At 41.5% G+C, this 13,597-nt stretch overlaps 1 protein-coding gene across 2 annotated transcripts in view; it reads right to left on the bottom strand.

Moving 5' to 3' along the window:
• Positions 1–13,597, bottom strand: part of b3gnt2a (UDP-GlcNAc:betaGal beta-1,3-N-acetylglucosaminyltransferase 2a) — a 30,862-nt gene that overhangs the window by 13,626 nt on the left and 3,639 nt on the right. The window contains exon 1 of one of the 2 annotated variants that reach the window (XM_060899078.1): positions 2,990–3,198. The exons of the other annotated variant lie outside the window; for it this stretch is intronic. Coding sequence (XP_060755061.1) covers positions 2,990–3,119 — 130 coding nt within the window. The 5' untranslated portion in view covers positions 3,120–3,198. Of the gene's footprint in view, positions 1–2,989; positions 3,199–13,597 lie in introns of those variants that run through there. 2 annotated transcript variants of the gene reach the window in all.

Raw genomic sequence — 13,597 nt, forward strand, 5'->3', positions numbered from 1 at the left:
AGATACCCTGAGCTCCGTAAAGCATGTTCCCTGGCCTGAGATCAGCTCCTTCTGAGATTTAGAGCCGGTTCCAGAACAGACAGTGTCGGTAAACAAGGCTCTGTAGTGGAGGGTGTCGGGTCTCTCAGTAGCTGTGTGGGGCGTCGTGTGTTTATGGCTCAGACAGAAGTCATTTCCTCACAGGCATTTCCAAGCAGAAGTAAGATGGCAGGGAACTGCAAGTGGCTCAAACTGAAACTACAAAACTGCATCTGTGGAAAATCAGATTGGTTCTCGTGACTAAATAAACAGCCTGAGTATGATTTCACAGCTGTGGCCTCATGGAGGCTGTTTAGCTCTTAACACTCCGGGGGCGTGGCTGGGTGTTGGTCAGAGTTCCTGCGGCAAGGCTTCTTCTACAGGGGCAACTCGAGCATCACCACCCGGGGGTTATTAAATAAATAATTAATTAATCCATCCATTATCTGTAGCCGCTTATCCTGTGCAGGGCTGCGGGCGAGCTGGAGCCTATCCCAGCTGACTATGTGCGAGAGGCGGGGTTCACCCTGGACAAGTCGCCAGATCATCACAGGGCATAAACAAACAAGCAAATAAATCAATAAAAAGAAATAAGCGGTTGAAAGAAAGAAAGAGTAGTTAAAAGAAAGAAAAAAAGTGGTTGAAATAAATAAATAAATAAATAAATAAATAAATAAATCGATATCCAGTGAGAGTAAAAAGTATTTGATCCCTTGCTGATTTTGTTGGTTTGCCCACTAATAAATACATGATCATTCTATACTTTTAATGGTAGATGTATTCTAACATGGAGAGACAGAATATCAAAACGAAAATCCAGAAAATAACTTTAAAGAATATATTTTAATTGATTTGTATTTCATTGAGGGAAATAAGTATTTGATCCCCTAGTATGCATTAGGAGTTCTGGCTTTCACAGACCAGTTAGACACTCCCAATCAACTTGTTACCTGAATTGAAGACACCTGTTCTAACTAATCACCTGTATGAAAGACACCTGTTCACAGAATCAGACAGTCAGACAGATTCCAAACTCTCCAACATGGGTAAGACCAAAGAACTCTCTCAGGACCTCAGAGACAGGATTGTTGACCCGCACAAATCTGGAACGGGCTACAAAAACATTAGCAAGATGCTGGGTATTAAAGTAACAACCATTGGTGCAATTGTGAGAAAATTTAAGAAGTATAACATGACCATCAATAGACCTCGGTCTGGTGCTCCGCAGAAGATTTCACCTCGTGGGGTGGCAATGATCATGAGAACTGTGAGAAATCGGCCTGCAACCACACAGCGGGAGTTAGTGAATGACCTCAAGGCAGCTGGGACCACAGTCACCAGGAAAACAATTGGCAACACTTTGCGCTGCAATGGATTAAAATCCTGCAGTGCCCGAAAGGTACCCCTGCTTAAGAAGGCACATGTGGAGGCCCGCCTAAAGTATGCCAATGATCACCTCAATGATGTACAAAGTGATTGGGAGAAGGTTCTGTGGTCAGACGAGACCAAAATTGAACTATTTGGCCTAAACTCTACTCGTCATGTGTGGAGGAAGAAAAATGCTGCCTATGACCCCAGGAACACTGTGCCCACCGTCAAGCATGGAGGTGGAAGCATTATGTTTTGGGGGTGTTTCTCTGCCAAGGGCACAGGGCTACTTCACCGCATCAGTGGCAAGATGGATGGAGCCATGTACCATGCAGTCCTGAGGGACAACCTCCTCCCCTCTGCCAGGAAGTTGAAAATGGGCCGTGGTTGGGTCTTCCAACATGACAACGACCCGAAGCATACAGCAAAGGCAACAAAGGAGTGGCTCAAGAAGAACCACATTAAGGTCATGGAGTGGCCCAGCCAGTCTCCGGACCTCAATCCAATCGAAAATCTATGGAGGAAGCTGAAGGTCCGAGTTGCCAAGCGACAGCCCACCAACCTTAATGATTTAGAGAGGATCTGCAAAGAAGAGTGGGCCAAAATTCCCCCTGATATGTGTGCTAACCTTGTGGTTAACTGCAACAAACGTCTGTCCGCTGTGCTTGCAAACAAAGGCTTTGCCACAAAGTATTAAGTGCTTTTGGCTAGAGGGATCAAATACTTATTTCCCTCAATGAAATACAAATCAATTAAAATATATTCTTTAAAGTTATTTTCTGGATTTTCGTTTTGATATTCTGTCTCTCCATGTTAGAATACATCTACCATTAAAAGTATAGAATGATCATGTCTTTATTAGTGGGCAAACCAACAAAATCAGCAAGGGATCAAATACTATTTACTCTCACTGTAGATAAATAAAGAAAAAGAAGTGGTTGAAAAATAAATAAAAATTAGTGGTTGAAAGAAAGTCGTTGAAAAATAAAGAAAATAAGGAAGAAAGAAAAAAGGTTGAAAAATGAATAAATGAATGAATGAATGAATGAATGAAAAGAGTGGTTGAAAGAAAAAAGAAAGCAGTTGAAATGAATAAAATTGATAGATCGATATAGATGGATAAAGAAAGAAAAAGAAAGAAGTGGCTGAAAAAGAGAGTGGTTGAAATTAAAAATCAATTTAAAAAAATGGAGTGGTAGAAAGAAAAAGAAAGCATCGTTGGAATATAATAAATAAATAAATAAATAAATGGAAAGAAGAGTGGTTGAAGGAAAGAAAGAAAGAAAACTTGTACTCTTCGCTGTAGTCCTGTCACACCAGCTTGAATGCGACAGGGTTTTAACCTTAGGACCTTCTAACCTTTACATTTAGTGCTTCAGTAAAGCAGCGTTTAATATATTTCTATTTCAGGACATTTATCCTCATCCTCATCCTCATGCTTCCCCATCACCTCTCTCCCTACAGGAGATCACATCCCTGATTATTAGTAACAGAGCACAGTGACTCTGGTCATCACAGCCACAAAAACGCATGTTAGAGCTCAGAACCAGTGAGACATGGACACGATCAGCTGTTCACTCATTTCACGTCTGACTTTACTCACAGCTGGAGCGGACCGGACCGATACCGAGCTCCATCAGCGAGCTGGAGATTCTCCACTTGGACCCAAAGTGCTGGAGTGTGAGGTCGAGTTCGGGCCAGAGAGGAGGCGACGACGGCACGACCGGCTGCATATCCAGTTTTTCAGTCCTGATCTCTCGTTCTTTTCCTTCTTCTCTTTAACCTGGCTATGTCTCACACGATTCCCCGAGTTTATCCCTCTCCGTGATAAACACAATCATGCTGGTGTCGATATTTTGCTTATTTCTTCACTTCTTCCCACTCATACGACACATCCTGTGTCTTCTCTCTCTCTCTTGCCACACCATGGTGTCATGTGCCCCTGATTGTTGTGGCCTCATGATACCAGTTATAGGTTTGAATGCAGCGTCTCACTGCCCGTGACGCACATCGAGACAAAGCCGTAAAGATCATTACAGCTATAAACTGCGCTCTGAGAAACACTCTGCACTGCTGTGAGAGCTAAATGCTTAACCAAACATCGCGGACACATTTCATACTCATCATACTGCTTAGATTTTTTTTTTTTTTAAACATACAGTAGTGGCGGCACGGTGGTGTAGTGGTTAGCGCTGTCGCCTCACAGCAAGAAGGTCCGGGTTCGAGCCCCGCGGCCGGCGAGGGCCTTTCTGTGCGGAGTTTGCATGTTCTCCCCGTGTCCGCGTGGGTTTCCACCGGGTGCTCCGGTTTCCCCCACAGTCCAAAGACATGCAGGTTAGGTTAACTGGTGACTCTAAGGCCAAGTTTACATTAGACCGTATCTGTCTCGTTTTCTTCGCGGATGCACTGTCCGTTTACATTAAACCCCCTGGAAACGCCGGGAAACGGGAATCCGCCAGCGTCCACGTATTCAATCCAGATCGTGTCTGGTCCGGTGCTGTGTAAACATTGAGAATACGCGGATACGCTGTGCTGAGCTCTAGCTGGCGTCGTCATTGGACAATGTCACTGTGACATCCACCTTCCTGATTTGCTGGCGTTGGTCATGTGACGCGACTGCTGAAAAACGGCGCGGACTTCCGCCTTGTATCACCTTTCATTAAAGAGTATAAAAGTATGAAAATACTGCAAATACTGATGCAAATACTGCCCATTGTGTAGTTATGATTGTCTTTAGGCTTGCCATCCTTCCACTTGCAAGTGGTAAGTGACGCGCATGCCCGACATGCACTGAGATCTCACACACAGCGGCTCAGTCCCAAATCACTGCTCGTGCACTATACTCGCGCGCTCCGTGAGCTGCGCAGGGCCGGAGTGCGCACCCTCCAGAGGGCACTCGCTGTTCAGGGCGGAGTGATTTGGAGCGCAGGATGCCTGCGGAGCCGAGCGTATCCGTGTATTGGCGTTGCTGTGTGCACGCGAATCGTGTATTGGCGTTGCTGTGTGCACACTAATCGTTTTAAAAACGTTAATCTGATGATCCGCTGATACGGTCTAATGTAAACCCCACCTAAATTGACCGTAGGTGTGAATGTGAGTGTGAATGGTTGTCTGCGTCTATGTGTCAGCCCTGTGATGACCTGGCGACTTGCCCAAATGAGGATGGATTCCCTTTTGAGTCTGGTTCCTCTCGAGGTTTCTTCCTCATGTCGTCTGAGGGAGTTTTTCCTTGCCACCGTCGCCACAGGCTTGCTCATTGGGGATAGATTAGGGATAAAATTAGCTCATGTTTTAAGTCGTTCAAATTCTGTAAAGCTGCTTTGCGACAATGTTTACTGTTAAAAGCGCTATACAAATAAACTTGATTGATTGATTGATTGATTGACTTGTCCAGGGTGTACCCCGCCTTTCGCCCGTAGTCAGCTGGGATAGGCTCCAGCTTGCCTGCGACCCTGTAGAAGGATAAAGCGGCTAGAGATAATGAGATGAGATGGGAGACGTACAGTAGTTTGGGTTTGTTTGTTTTCTTGACAGTTTATTTGCCTTTACCTGCAATTAAAATTAAACAAATTCCATCAAATCTCTAAATCTTTGTCCTATTCAAGGACGTCTTTATTTCCCATTCCGACACGCTCACGACTTAACGCTTCACTGATAAATAATTTTTTTATTCGCTTAGTTTTTACCGCAGTACGCATACTCAAGTACACACTCCCTGGCCACTTTATTAGGAACACCCATCCAATCAGGCAGATACAAATCAAGCACTTCAGTTCACGTTCACACATCAGAATGGGAAAAACTGATCTCACAGTGAAGTGTGGCTTTCTTTCACTGTGGTATGGGTGTTGGTTCGAGCCAGATGAGTATTTCAGAAAGTGCTGAACTCCTGGGGTTTTCACACACAACAGTCTCTAGAGTTTACACTCTATGAATGGTGCGAAAAACTAAAAACACTGAGTTGAGTGAGTGAGGGGCAGTTCTATGGGTGGAAACAAACGCCTTGTTGATAAAAGAGGGTTAGAGGAAAATGGACAGATTCATGGTTCAAGCTTTCTGTGCCAGGAAGGAGATACAGTGGTGCTTGAAAGTTTGTGAACCCTTTAGAATTTTCTATATTTCTGCATAAATGTGACCTAAAATATCATCAGATTTTCACACAAGTCCTAAAAGTAGATAAAGAGAACCTGGTTAAACAAATGAGACAAAAATATTACACTTGGTCATTTATTTATTGAGGAAAATGATCCAATATTACATATCTGTGAGTGGCAAAAGTATGTGAACCTTTGCTTTCAGTATCTGGTGTGACCCCCTTGTGCAGCAATAACTGCAACTAAACATTTGCGGTAACTGTTGATCAGTCCTGCACACCGGCTTGGAGGAATTTTAGCCCGTTCCTCCGTACAGAACAGCTTCAACTCTGGGATGTTGGTGGGTTTCCTCACATAAACTGCTCGCTTCAGGTCCTTCCACAACATTTCCATTGGATTAAGGTCAGGACTTTGACTTGGCCATTCCAAAACATTAACTTTATTCTTCTTTAACCATTCTTTGGTCGAACGACTTGCGTGCTTAGGGTCGTTGTCTTGCTGCATGACCCACCTTCTCTTGAGATTCAGTTCATGGACAGATGTCCTGACATTTTCCTTTAGAATTCGCTGGTATAATTCAGAATTCATTGTTCCATCAATGATGGCAAGCCGTCCTGGTCCAGATGCAGCAAAACAGGCCCAAACCATGATACTACCACCACCATGTTTCACAGATGGGATAAGGTTCTTATGCTGGAATGCAGTGTTTTCCTTTCTCCAAACATAACGCTTATCATTTAAACCAAAAAGTTCTATTTTGGTCTCATCCATCCACAAAACATTTTTCCAATAGACTTCTGGCTTGTCCATGTGATCTTTAGCAAACTACAGACGAGCAGCAATGTTCTTTTTGGAGAGCAGTGGCTTTCTCCTTGCAACCCTGCCATGCACACCATTGTTGTTCAGTGTTCTCCTGATGGTGGACTCATTAACATGAACATTGGCCAATGTGAGAGAGGCCTTCAGTTACTTAGAAGTTACCTTGGGGTCCTTTGTGACCTCGCCAACTATTACATGCCTTGCTCTTGGAGTGATCTTTGTTGGTCGACCACTCCTGGGGAGGGTAACAATGGTCTTGAATTTTCTCCATTTGTACACAATCTGTCTGACTGTGGATTGGTGGAGTCCAAACTCTTTAGAGATGGTTTTGTAACCTTTTCCAGCCTGATGAGCATCAACAACGCTTTTTCTGAGGTCCTCAGAAATCTCCTTTGTTCGTGCCATGATACACTTCCACAAACCTGTGTTGTGAAGATCAGACTTTGATAGATCCCTGTTCTTTAAATAAAACAGGGTGCCCACTCACACCTGATTGTCATCCCATTGATTGAAAACACCTGACTCTAATTTCACCTTCAAATTAACTGCTAATCCTAGTGGTTCACATAATTTTGCCACTCACAGATATGTAATATTGGATCATTTTCCTCAATAAATAAATGACCAACTATAATATTTTTGTCTCATTTGTTTAACTGGGTTCTCTTTATCTACTTTTAGGACTTGTGTGAAAATCTGATGTTGTTTTAGGTCATATTTATGCAGAAATATAAATTCTAAAGGGTTCACAAACTTTCAAGCACTACTGTAGTAACTCAATCACTCTTTACAACTGTGGTGAGCAGAAAAGCATCTCAGCATGCAACAGCGGAAAGAACACCACATCGGGTTCCATGAACAGCCAAGAACATGTTCTTATTGAAATGGCCAGGGAGTGTATAGTGTCCTTGTAATTTATAGATATATAGATTTTATAATTCTACAATATTTAACTTAAACCCCCCTTTTACTTCTTATTTAATTTTATTAATACACTGTTCAAAGACGTCAGACTGGAAGCGTATGCATTTCTACTGAGTTTATTCTCCGTAATTTTTATGCCTCCGCCACCGTAAGGTGCAGGAGGCATTATGTTTTCGGGTTGTCCGTCTGTCCATGCGTCCGTCCCGAAACCTTGTGAACGCGATATCTCAAAGACTAATGAAAGGAATTTCACCAAACTTTCACCATTTGTGCATTTGGGGACAAAGATAAACTGATTAGATTTTGAGATCAAAAGGTCTAAGGCAGGGGTGTCCAAACTGATCCATAAAGGGCCGTGTGGCTGCAGGTTTTCATTCCAGCCATTGCAGCAGCACACCTGACTTGGCTCATTCAATCAACTGAACTGTCTTCACACAGTCAAATACTTGCAGCCACACCCACCCTTGATTAAAGGGTGGGTGTGTCAGTTGATTGAATAAGCCAAATGAGGTGTGCTGCTGCATGGCTGGAATGAAAACCTGCAGCCACACGGCCCTTTATGGATCAGTTTGGACACCCCTGGTCTAAGGTCAAGGTCACTGTGAGGTCAAATGTCTGTCTGAAAACCTTGTGAACACAATATCTCCAAGGCTGATACGGTACAAGTAATTTCACCAGGTCACGATTACTGTGAGGTCAAATGTCCATCCCCAAATCACAACTTAATAAGGCGTGTAGTCTACCAGGCGGAGGCGTCCCCACCGACGCCGTTGGCGTCGAGTTCTATCTAGTTTATTAATACTTTATGTTAAAACATGTTTATTTATTAAGATTCATTTTTAGGAATTTGTCTTTTTTTTATGCCTCCGCCACTGTAAGGTGCAGCAGGCATTATGTTCCGTCTGTCCGTGCGTGCATGCGTCTGTTCGTCCGTGCGTCCGTCCGTGCCGAAACCTTGTGAACGCGATCTCAAAAGCTAATGAAAGAAATTTCACCAAACTTACTATTTGTGCGCTTTGGGACAAACATGAACTGATTAGATTTTGAGATCAAAAGGTCTAAGTCAAGGTCACTGTGAGGTCAAATGTCTGTCCGAAAACCTTGTGAACACAATATCTCCAAGGCTGATACAAGTAATTTCACCAGGTCAAGATTACTGTGAGGTCAAATGTCCATCCCCAAATCACAACTTAATAAGGCGTGTAGTCTACCGGGCGGAGGTATCCCCATCGACGCCGTTGGCGTCGAGTTCTATCTAGTTACATACAGTGTCAAGCTACAAAATGACCATCTTTAATTCAAGGTATTTAATTCAAGTAATTTATTCGATAATTATAATGATTATGGTCCTGACTATACACTATTCACTTCATACCCGGCGAAAGTTTAGCCACCAATAGGAAGATAAAGAAGGAAAAAAAGAAAAATTCAGAGATTAAAGGGGAACTGAAGGCAAATTTATCATCAAAATTCTATTTCTCATTTTATTAAATATCGGAATGCATTTTTGATGGCTATTTTGTCGCTGCTATAGCAAGTTATGAGTGTGTGAAATATGCTCTGTAATATATCAGTCCATATGTCAAAGCAACGGCCGTAAACGAGATGCGTTGAGACCTGTGCGAGACATCGTAGGATAGAAGTAAAACGTACAGCGGAAACCAAAGTCACCAACATCTGCCAACGCCAACGTTGTCAAAAGACGCGCGCGCCCTCTTTCGAATGCTGATCTAATCAAGCCGGAAGTTTTGTTTGTTTTGATAGCAATCGAAAAAGTTTGAAAAAAGTCGGCAGTAATCGTCATTTAAATTCGTTTTTGTGCAATACTTCGTTTGGAAAACAGTTTTCAAAATGGTGGCACTGACACCTGGCTGACACTTCATGTTTCGAAGTCTCGCACAAGTCTAGTGAAGATCGCGCAGGTAAGCGACGCCTGCCGTGGACTAAACGAACTAAATTCAACATGGCTAAAAACCGACTAGGCCGATAAGTATAATATTTAAATCGCAATTAGTTGCCAATACAAGTCACGATATAAGGTTACTAAAACCGAAAACGTAACTGAATAACACGTTAATTAAGAAATAAAGCGAGTTTAAAAATGACTTCAGTTCTCCTTTAAAGTGCATATCACGGGTAAATTCAGGAGCAAGACCAATGTAATTCTCCTATTTTATATTAAACTTTGGTCAAATATCTGTCACATTCTCTGCAATTTTTTTACCTTGCGCAATACCAGAAAAATTCAGTTGAAATCAAGCCATTTGAGGCGAATTGGTCCGCCTCTGAAAAAACTCGGCATTTGGATTTCCCGGCAAACATTGATTTTCGTGACGTCGTGTGCGGGACGCCTCCCTCTGAATCCTACGTCAGCGCTGGTTTGTTTATGAGAAAACGACCTGGTGGTTTTCTGCAAATTTCTTCAACATTATTGCGTAATTATTAAAATGGTTAACAGATGTATCGTAGGAGGGTGTAGCAACACCAATCATGATGGGATTAGTAATCATCGTTTCCCAAAAGACCGGACAATGAGAGAGAAATGGGAGCGCTTGGTCTACACAGGCTGTACACTGAAACCGTGCAAAGCTCGCGCAGCCTGCTGGCGCTTCCGCAGGTGACGTCACGAATCTGGCTCCAGACTCCCTTGGGATTTTTCCAGACGCGTTTTGTTATTTTATTTTTTTCTGCTGTAGACAGATGGCCTTGTGCAAAATTACCCTTCTGGATGAGTGTGTAAAGGGACATTCTTTCATATAAAAAAAAAAAACACGAAACTGGTCCAGGATATGCACTTTAAGATCAGGTTTCATCTTCAGTTATGAATACTGCAACAGTCCAGAGCTGTGACATTTCTCCTGGAGTGAGACTGAAACGTGTTACACCACATGATTCACTGAGCACATGACTTCCTTTTTATGCAACACAGACGAGGATCTGAAATGTTCTTATCTCCATGCAATTGCACAACACTCAACACTCAACCACTTATAAGCTACTTAGTGACGCCAAAACACTTACTAATCAGCTCTAACTGGATATTTATACCCTCTTTATCCATGCTGTGACCAGAACACTGTGTGTTTGTGCTTCTTGCCTACACCTTAAACATATAAAATGTTTTTATTCGATCTACACTCACTGGATATGAGCAATTGTGTGCGCCGATTGTCTACTCTACTTCTAGGATATCAGCTCATATACCGTGAGTAGAGAAAAACAAAATGGTGACGCGCATCAAGTCAGATAGATCATTTTGTTATCAAGTATTTAAAAGAAACAAACAGCTAAAAGAATATAGTTTTGTCCCCTTCCCCCTCAATATCGCCTGTTCCACACTCCAGCCCAGTCGGTGGCACCAAACCACCAAAAACCCTAAAGATGATGATGGTGGCGCGTATTACTGAACCAACCAAGGACGAAATAAAAACTCTACACGAAAACAAAACCCCAAAAGATACAAAAAAAAAAAGCAACAAAACATGCCATGTCCGAAATCGCTCCCTACTCACTATATAGCGAGGACGCCATTTTGTAGTGCTGTCCGAAACCTTAGTGAGGATTATTTACACCCTATATAGTGCACTCAAAGTATCCCACAACGCATCACAAAAAGTAGCGTACAATGATGGTCACTAACCAAAGCAATATATCCCATCATGCATTGCGGTTGCGCTCGGAAAAAAAAAAGTAAATAAATCAAAAGCCTCAAATGTGATTTAATAAAAGGCAGCGGCAAAAAAGAAAGTATTCAGCCTTGATTTAAAAGAACTGAAAGCACTTTGTATTGATTAATGTGGGAAATGTGCTCAGTATAATATGGATTTATCACAGAAACACACGCATGGATTTATTATTTTGACCGAAAATCCACCAGCCGGCTGATCCGGCACGTTTAAATTGTGTGACAGTAATGACGTAAATAACGGCACGGCGGACTGGTGTCTGAAAGTGTTGGGTTTTTTTTATTTTACCAATGACCTCACTGTATAGTCCTCTATATATTAATTCCCTACATAGTGAGTAGGGAGTAGAGAACGAATGAGAGATTTTGGACACAGGGACAGAATGAAAGTATTTGGTGGTAAAAACACATCCTTTTTTTATTTTACAAGAATTATTATCGCATTTTTCACAAATTTGTCATAATTTCACCAAGGAATAACAGCCAAAAGATCGTTAACATGTCGATAATTGTAGCCGCCGCTATAATAATAATAATAATAATAATAATAATAATAAATCAAAGTTTCCACAAATATGGCTCTTCACCTGATATAAAAGCTAAATATACATATTCTTAATATTAAAAATCCTAAATACTACTTGTTAAAATTATAATAGAAAATTTCCAAGTCTGAAATGCAAAAAAAAAACCCAACAACCCACCTTTACTTAAAACAGTAAATATTGGAGCTGTATGAGAAATAAGTCAAAATTGAAATGTGACCAATACTAGGATACTAATAGAGAAAAAATTATCTGAGACAAAGTGAAGGAATTAAACGATATGATTACCTCATTGCTAAACAAAAAGTGTAAACATAACAGCGATAGTATAATGAGGGGAAAAAAAAACAGGACGAAAGAGAAGGGATGGGATCCTCTCAAGCAGCCTATCAGTGATAGTCAAGACATTACACAGACTTGATCTCCATTTTCTCACATACAGGGTTTTATTCGATCCACATTCACTGGATATGAGCAATCGTGCGCTCTGATTGGCTACTCTACTACTAGGATATCAGCCCATATACCGTGAGTAGAGAAAAACAAAATGGCGGAGCGTGTTGCTGAACCAACCGAGGACGAAATAAAAACTCGACTCGAAAACAAAACCCCAAAAAATACAAAACCAACAAACTATGGAATAAAAGTATTTGATGATCAGAACATATCTTTTTTTAATAAAAAAAAAAACATCATCATTATTATTATCGCATTTTTCACAAACTGCTCCTGTCATTTCGCCGGTTTGTTTACATTCTAAGCGGAAATTATTTCGTCGGACATTTTGTGTAAAGTTTTTATTGATCGAATTTGCAAAAAATAAAAACAAAAATGCTCTTTTTTGCAAAATCCAGTGAATGTGGATAGAATAAAACAGTTATTCCACTCAATCTTGTCGTACATGGATTATAGACAACTCGGTACTACGCGCCTCATCAACCATCAGCTCATGTACAACTCGATTTCATGGAATAACTGTTAAATATACGTTTCAAATACAACCCCGATTCCAAAAAAGTTGGGACAAAGTACAAATTGTAAATAAAAACGGAATGCAATAATTTACAAATCTCAAAAACTGATATTGTATTCACAATAGAACATAGACAACATATCAAATGTCGAAAGTGAGACATTTTGAAATTTCATGCCAAATATTGGCTCATTTGAAATTTCATGACAGCAACACATCTCAAAAAAGTTGGGACGGGGCAATAAGAGGCTGGAAAAGTTAAAGGTACAAAAAAGGAACAGCTGGAGGACCAAATTGCAACTCATTAGGCCAATTGGCAATAGATCATTAACATGACTGGGTATAAAAAGAGCATCTTGGAGTGGCAGCGGCTCTCAGAAGTAAAGATGGGAAGAGGATCACCAATCCCCCTAATTCTGCACCGACAAATAGTGGAGCAATATCAGAAAGGAGTTCGACAGTGTAAAATTGCAAAGAGTTTGAACATATCATCATCTACAGTGCATAATATCATCAAAAGATTCAGAGAATCTGGAAGAATCCGCCGTTGCCAGCTAAAACTCTATAGCTCAAAGAAGAAGCCGTATCTAAACACGATCCAGAAGCGCAGACGTCTTCTCTGGGCCAAGGCTCATTTAAAATGGACTGTGGCAAAGTGGAAAACTGTTCTGTGGTCAGACGAATCAAAATTTGAAGTTCTTTATGGAAATCAGGGACGCCGTGTCATTCGGACTAAAGAGGAGAAGGACGACCCAAGTTGTTATCAGCGCTCAGTTCAGAAGCCTGCATCTCTGATGGTATGGGGTTGCATTAGTGCGTGTGGCATGGGCAGCTTACACATCTGGAAAGACACCATCAATGCTGAAAGGTATATCCAGGTTCTAGAGCAACATATGCTCCCATCCAGACGACGTCTCTTTCAGGGAAATTTTCCAACATGACAATGCCAAACCACATACTGCATCAATTACAGCATCATGGCTGCGTAGAAGAAGGGTCCGGGTACTGAACTGGCCAGCCTGCAGTCCAGATCTTTCACCCATAGAAAACATTTGGTGCATCATAAAACGCAAGATACGACAAAAAAGACCTAAGACAGTTGAGCAACTAGAATCCTACATTAGACAAGAATGGGTTAACATTCCTATCCCTAAACTTGAGCAACTTGTCT

This window comes from Neoarius graeffei, chromosome 18 (genome assembly GCF_027579695.1).
Source record: "Neoarius graeffei isolate fNeoGra1 chromosome 18, fNeoGra1.pri, whole genome shotgun sequence".
Taxonomy (NCBI): domain Eukaryota; kingdom Metazoa; phylum Chordata; class Actinopteri; order Siluriformes; family Ariidae; genus Neoarius; species Neoarius graeffei.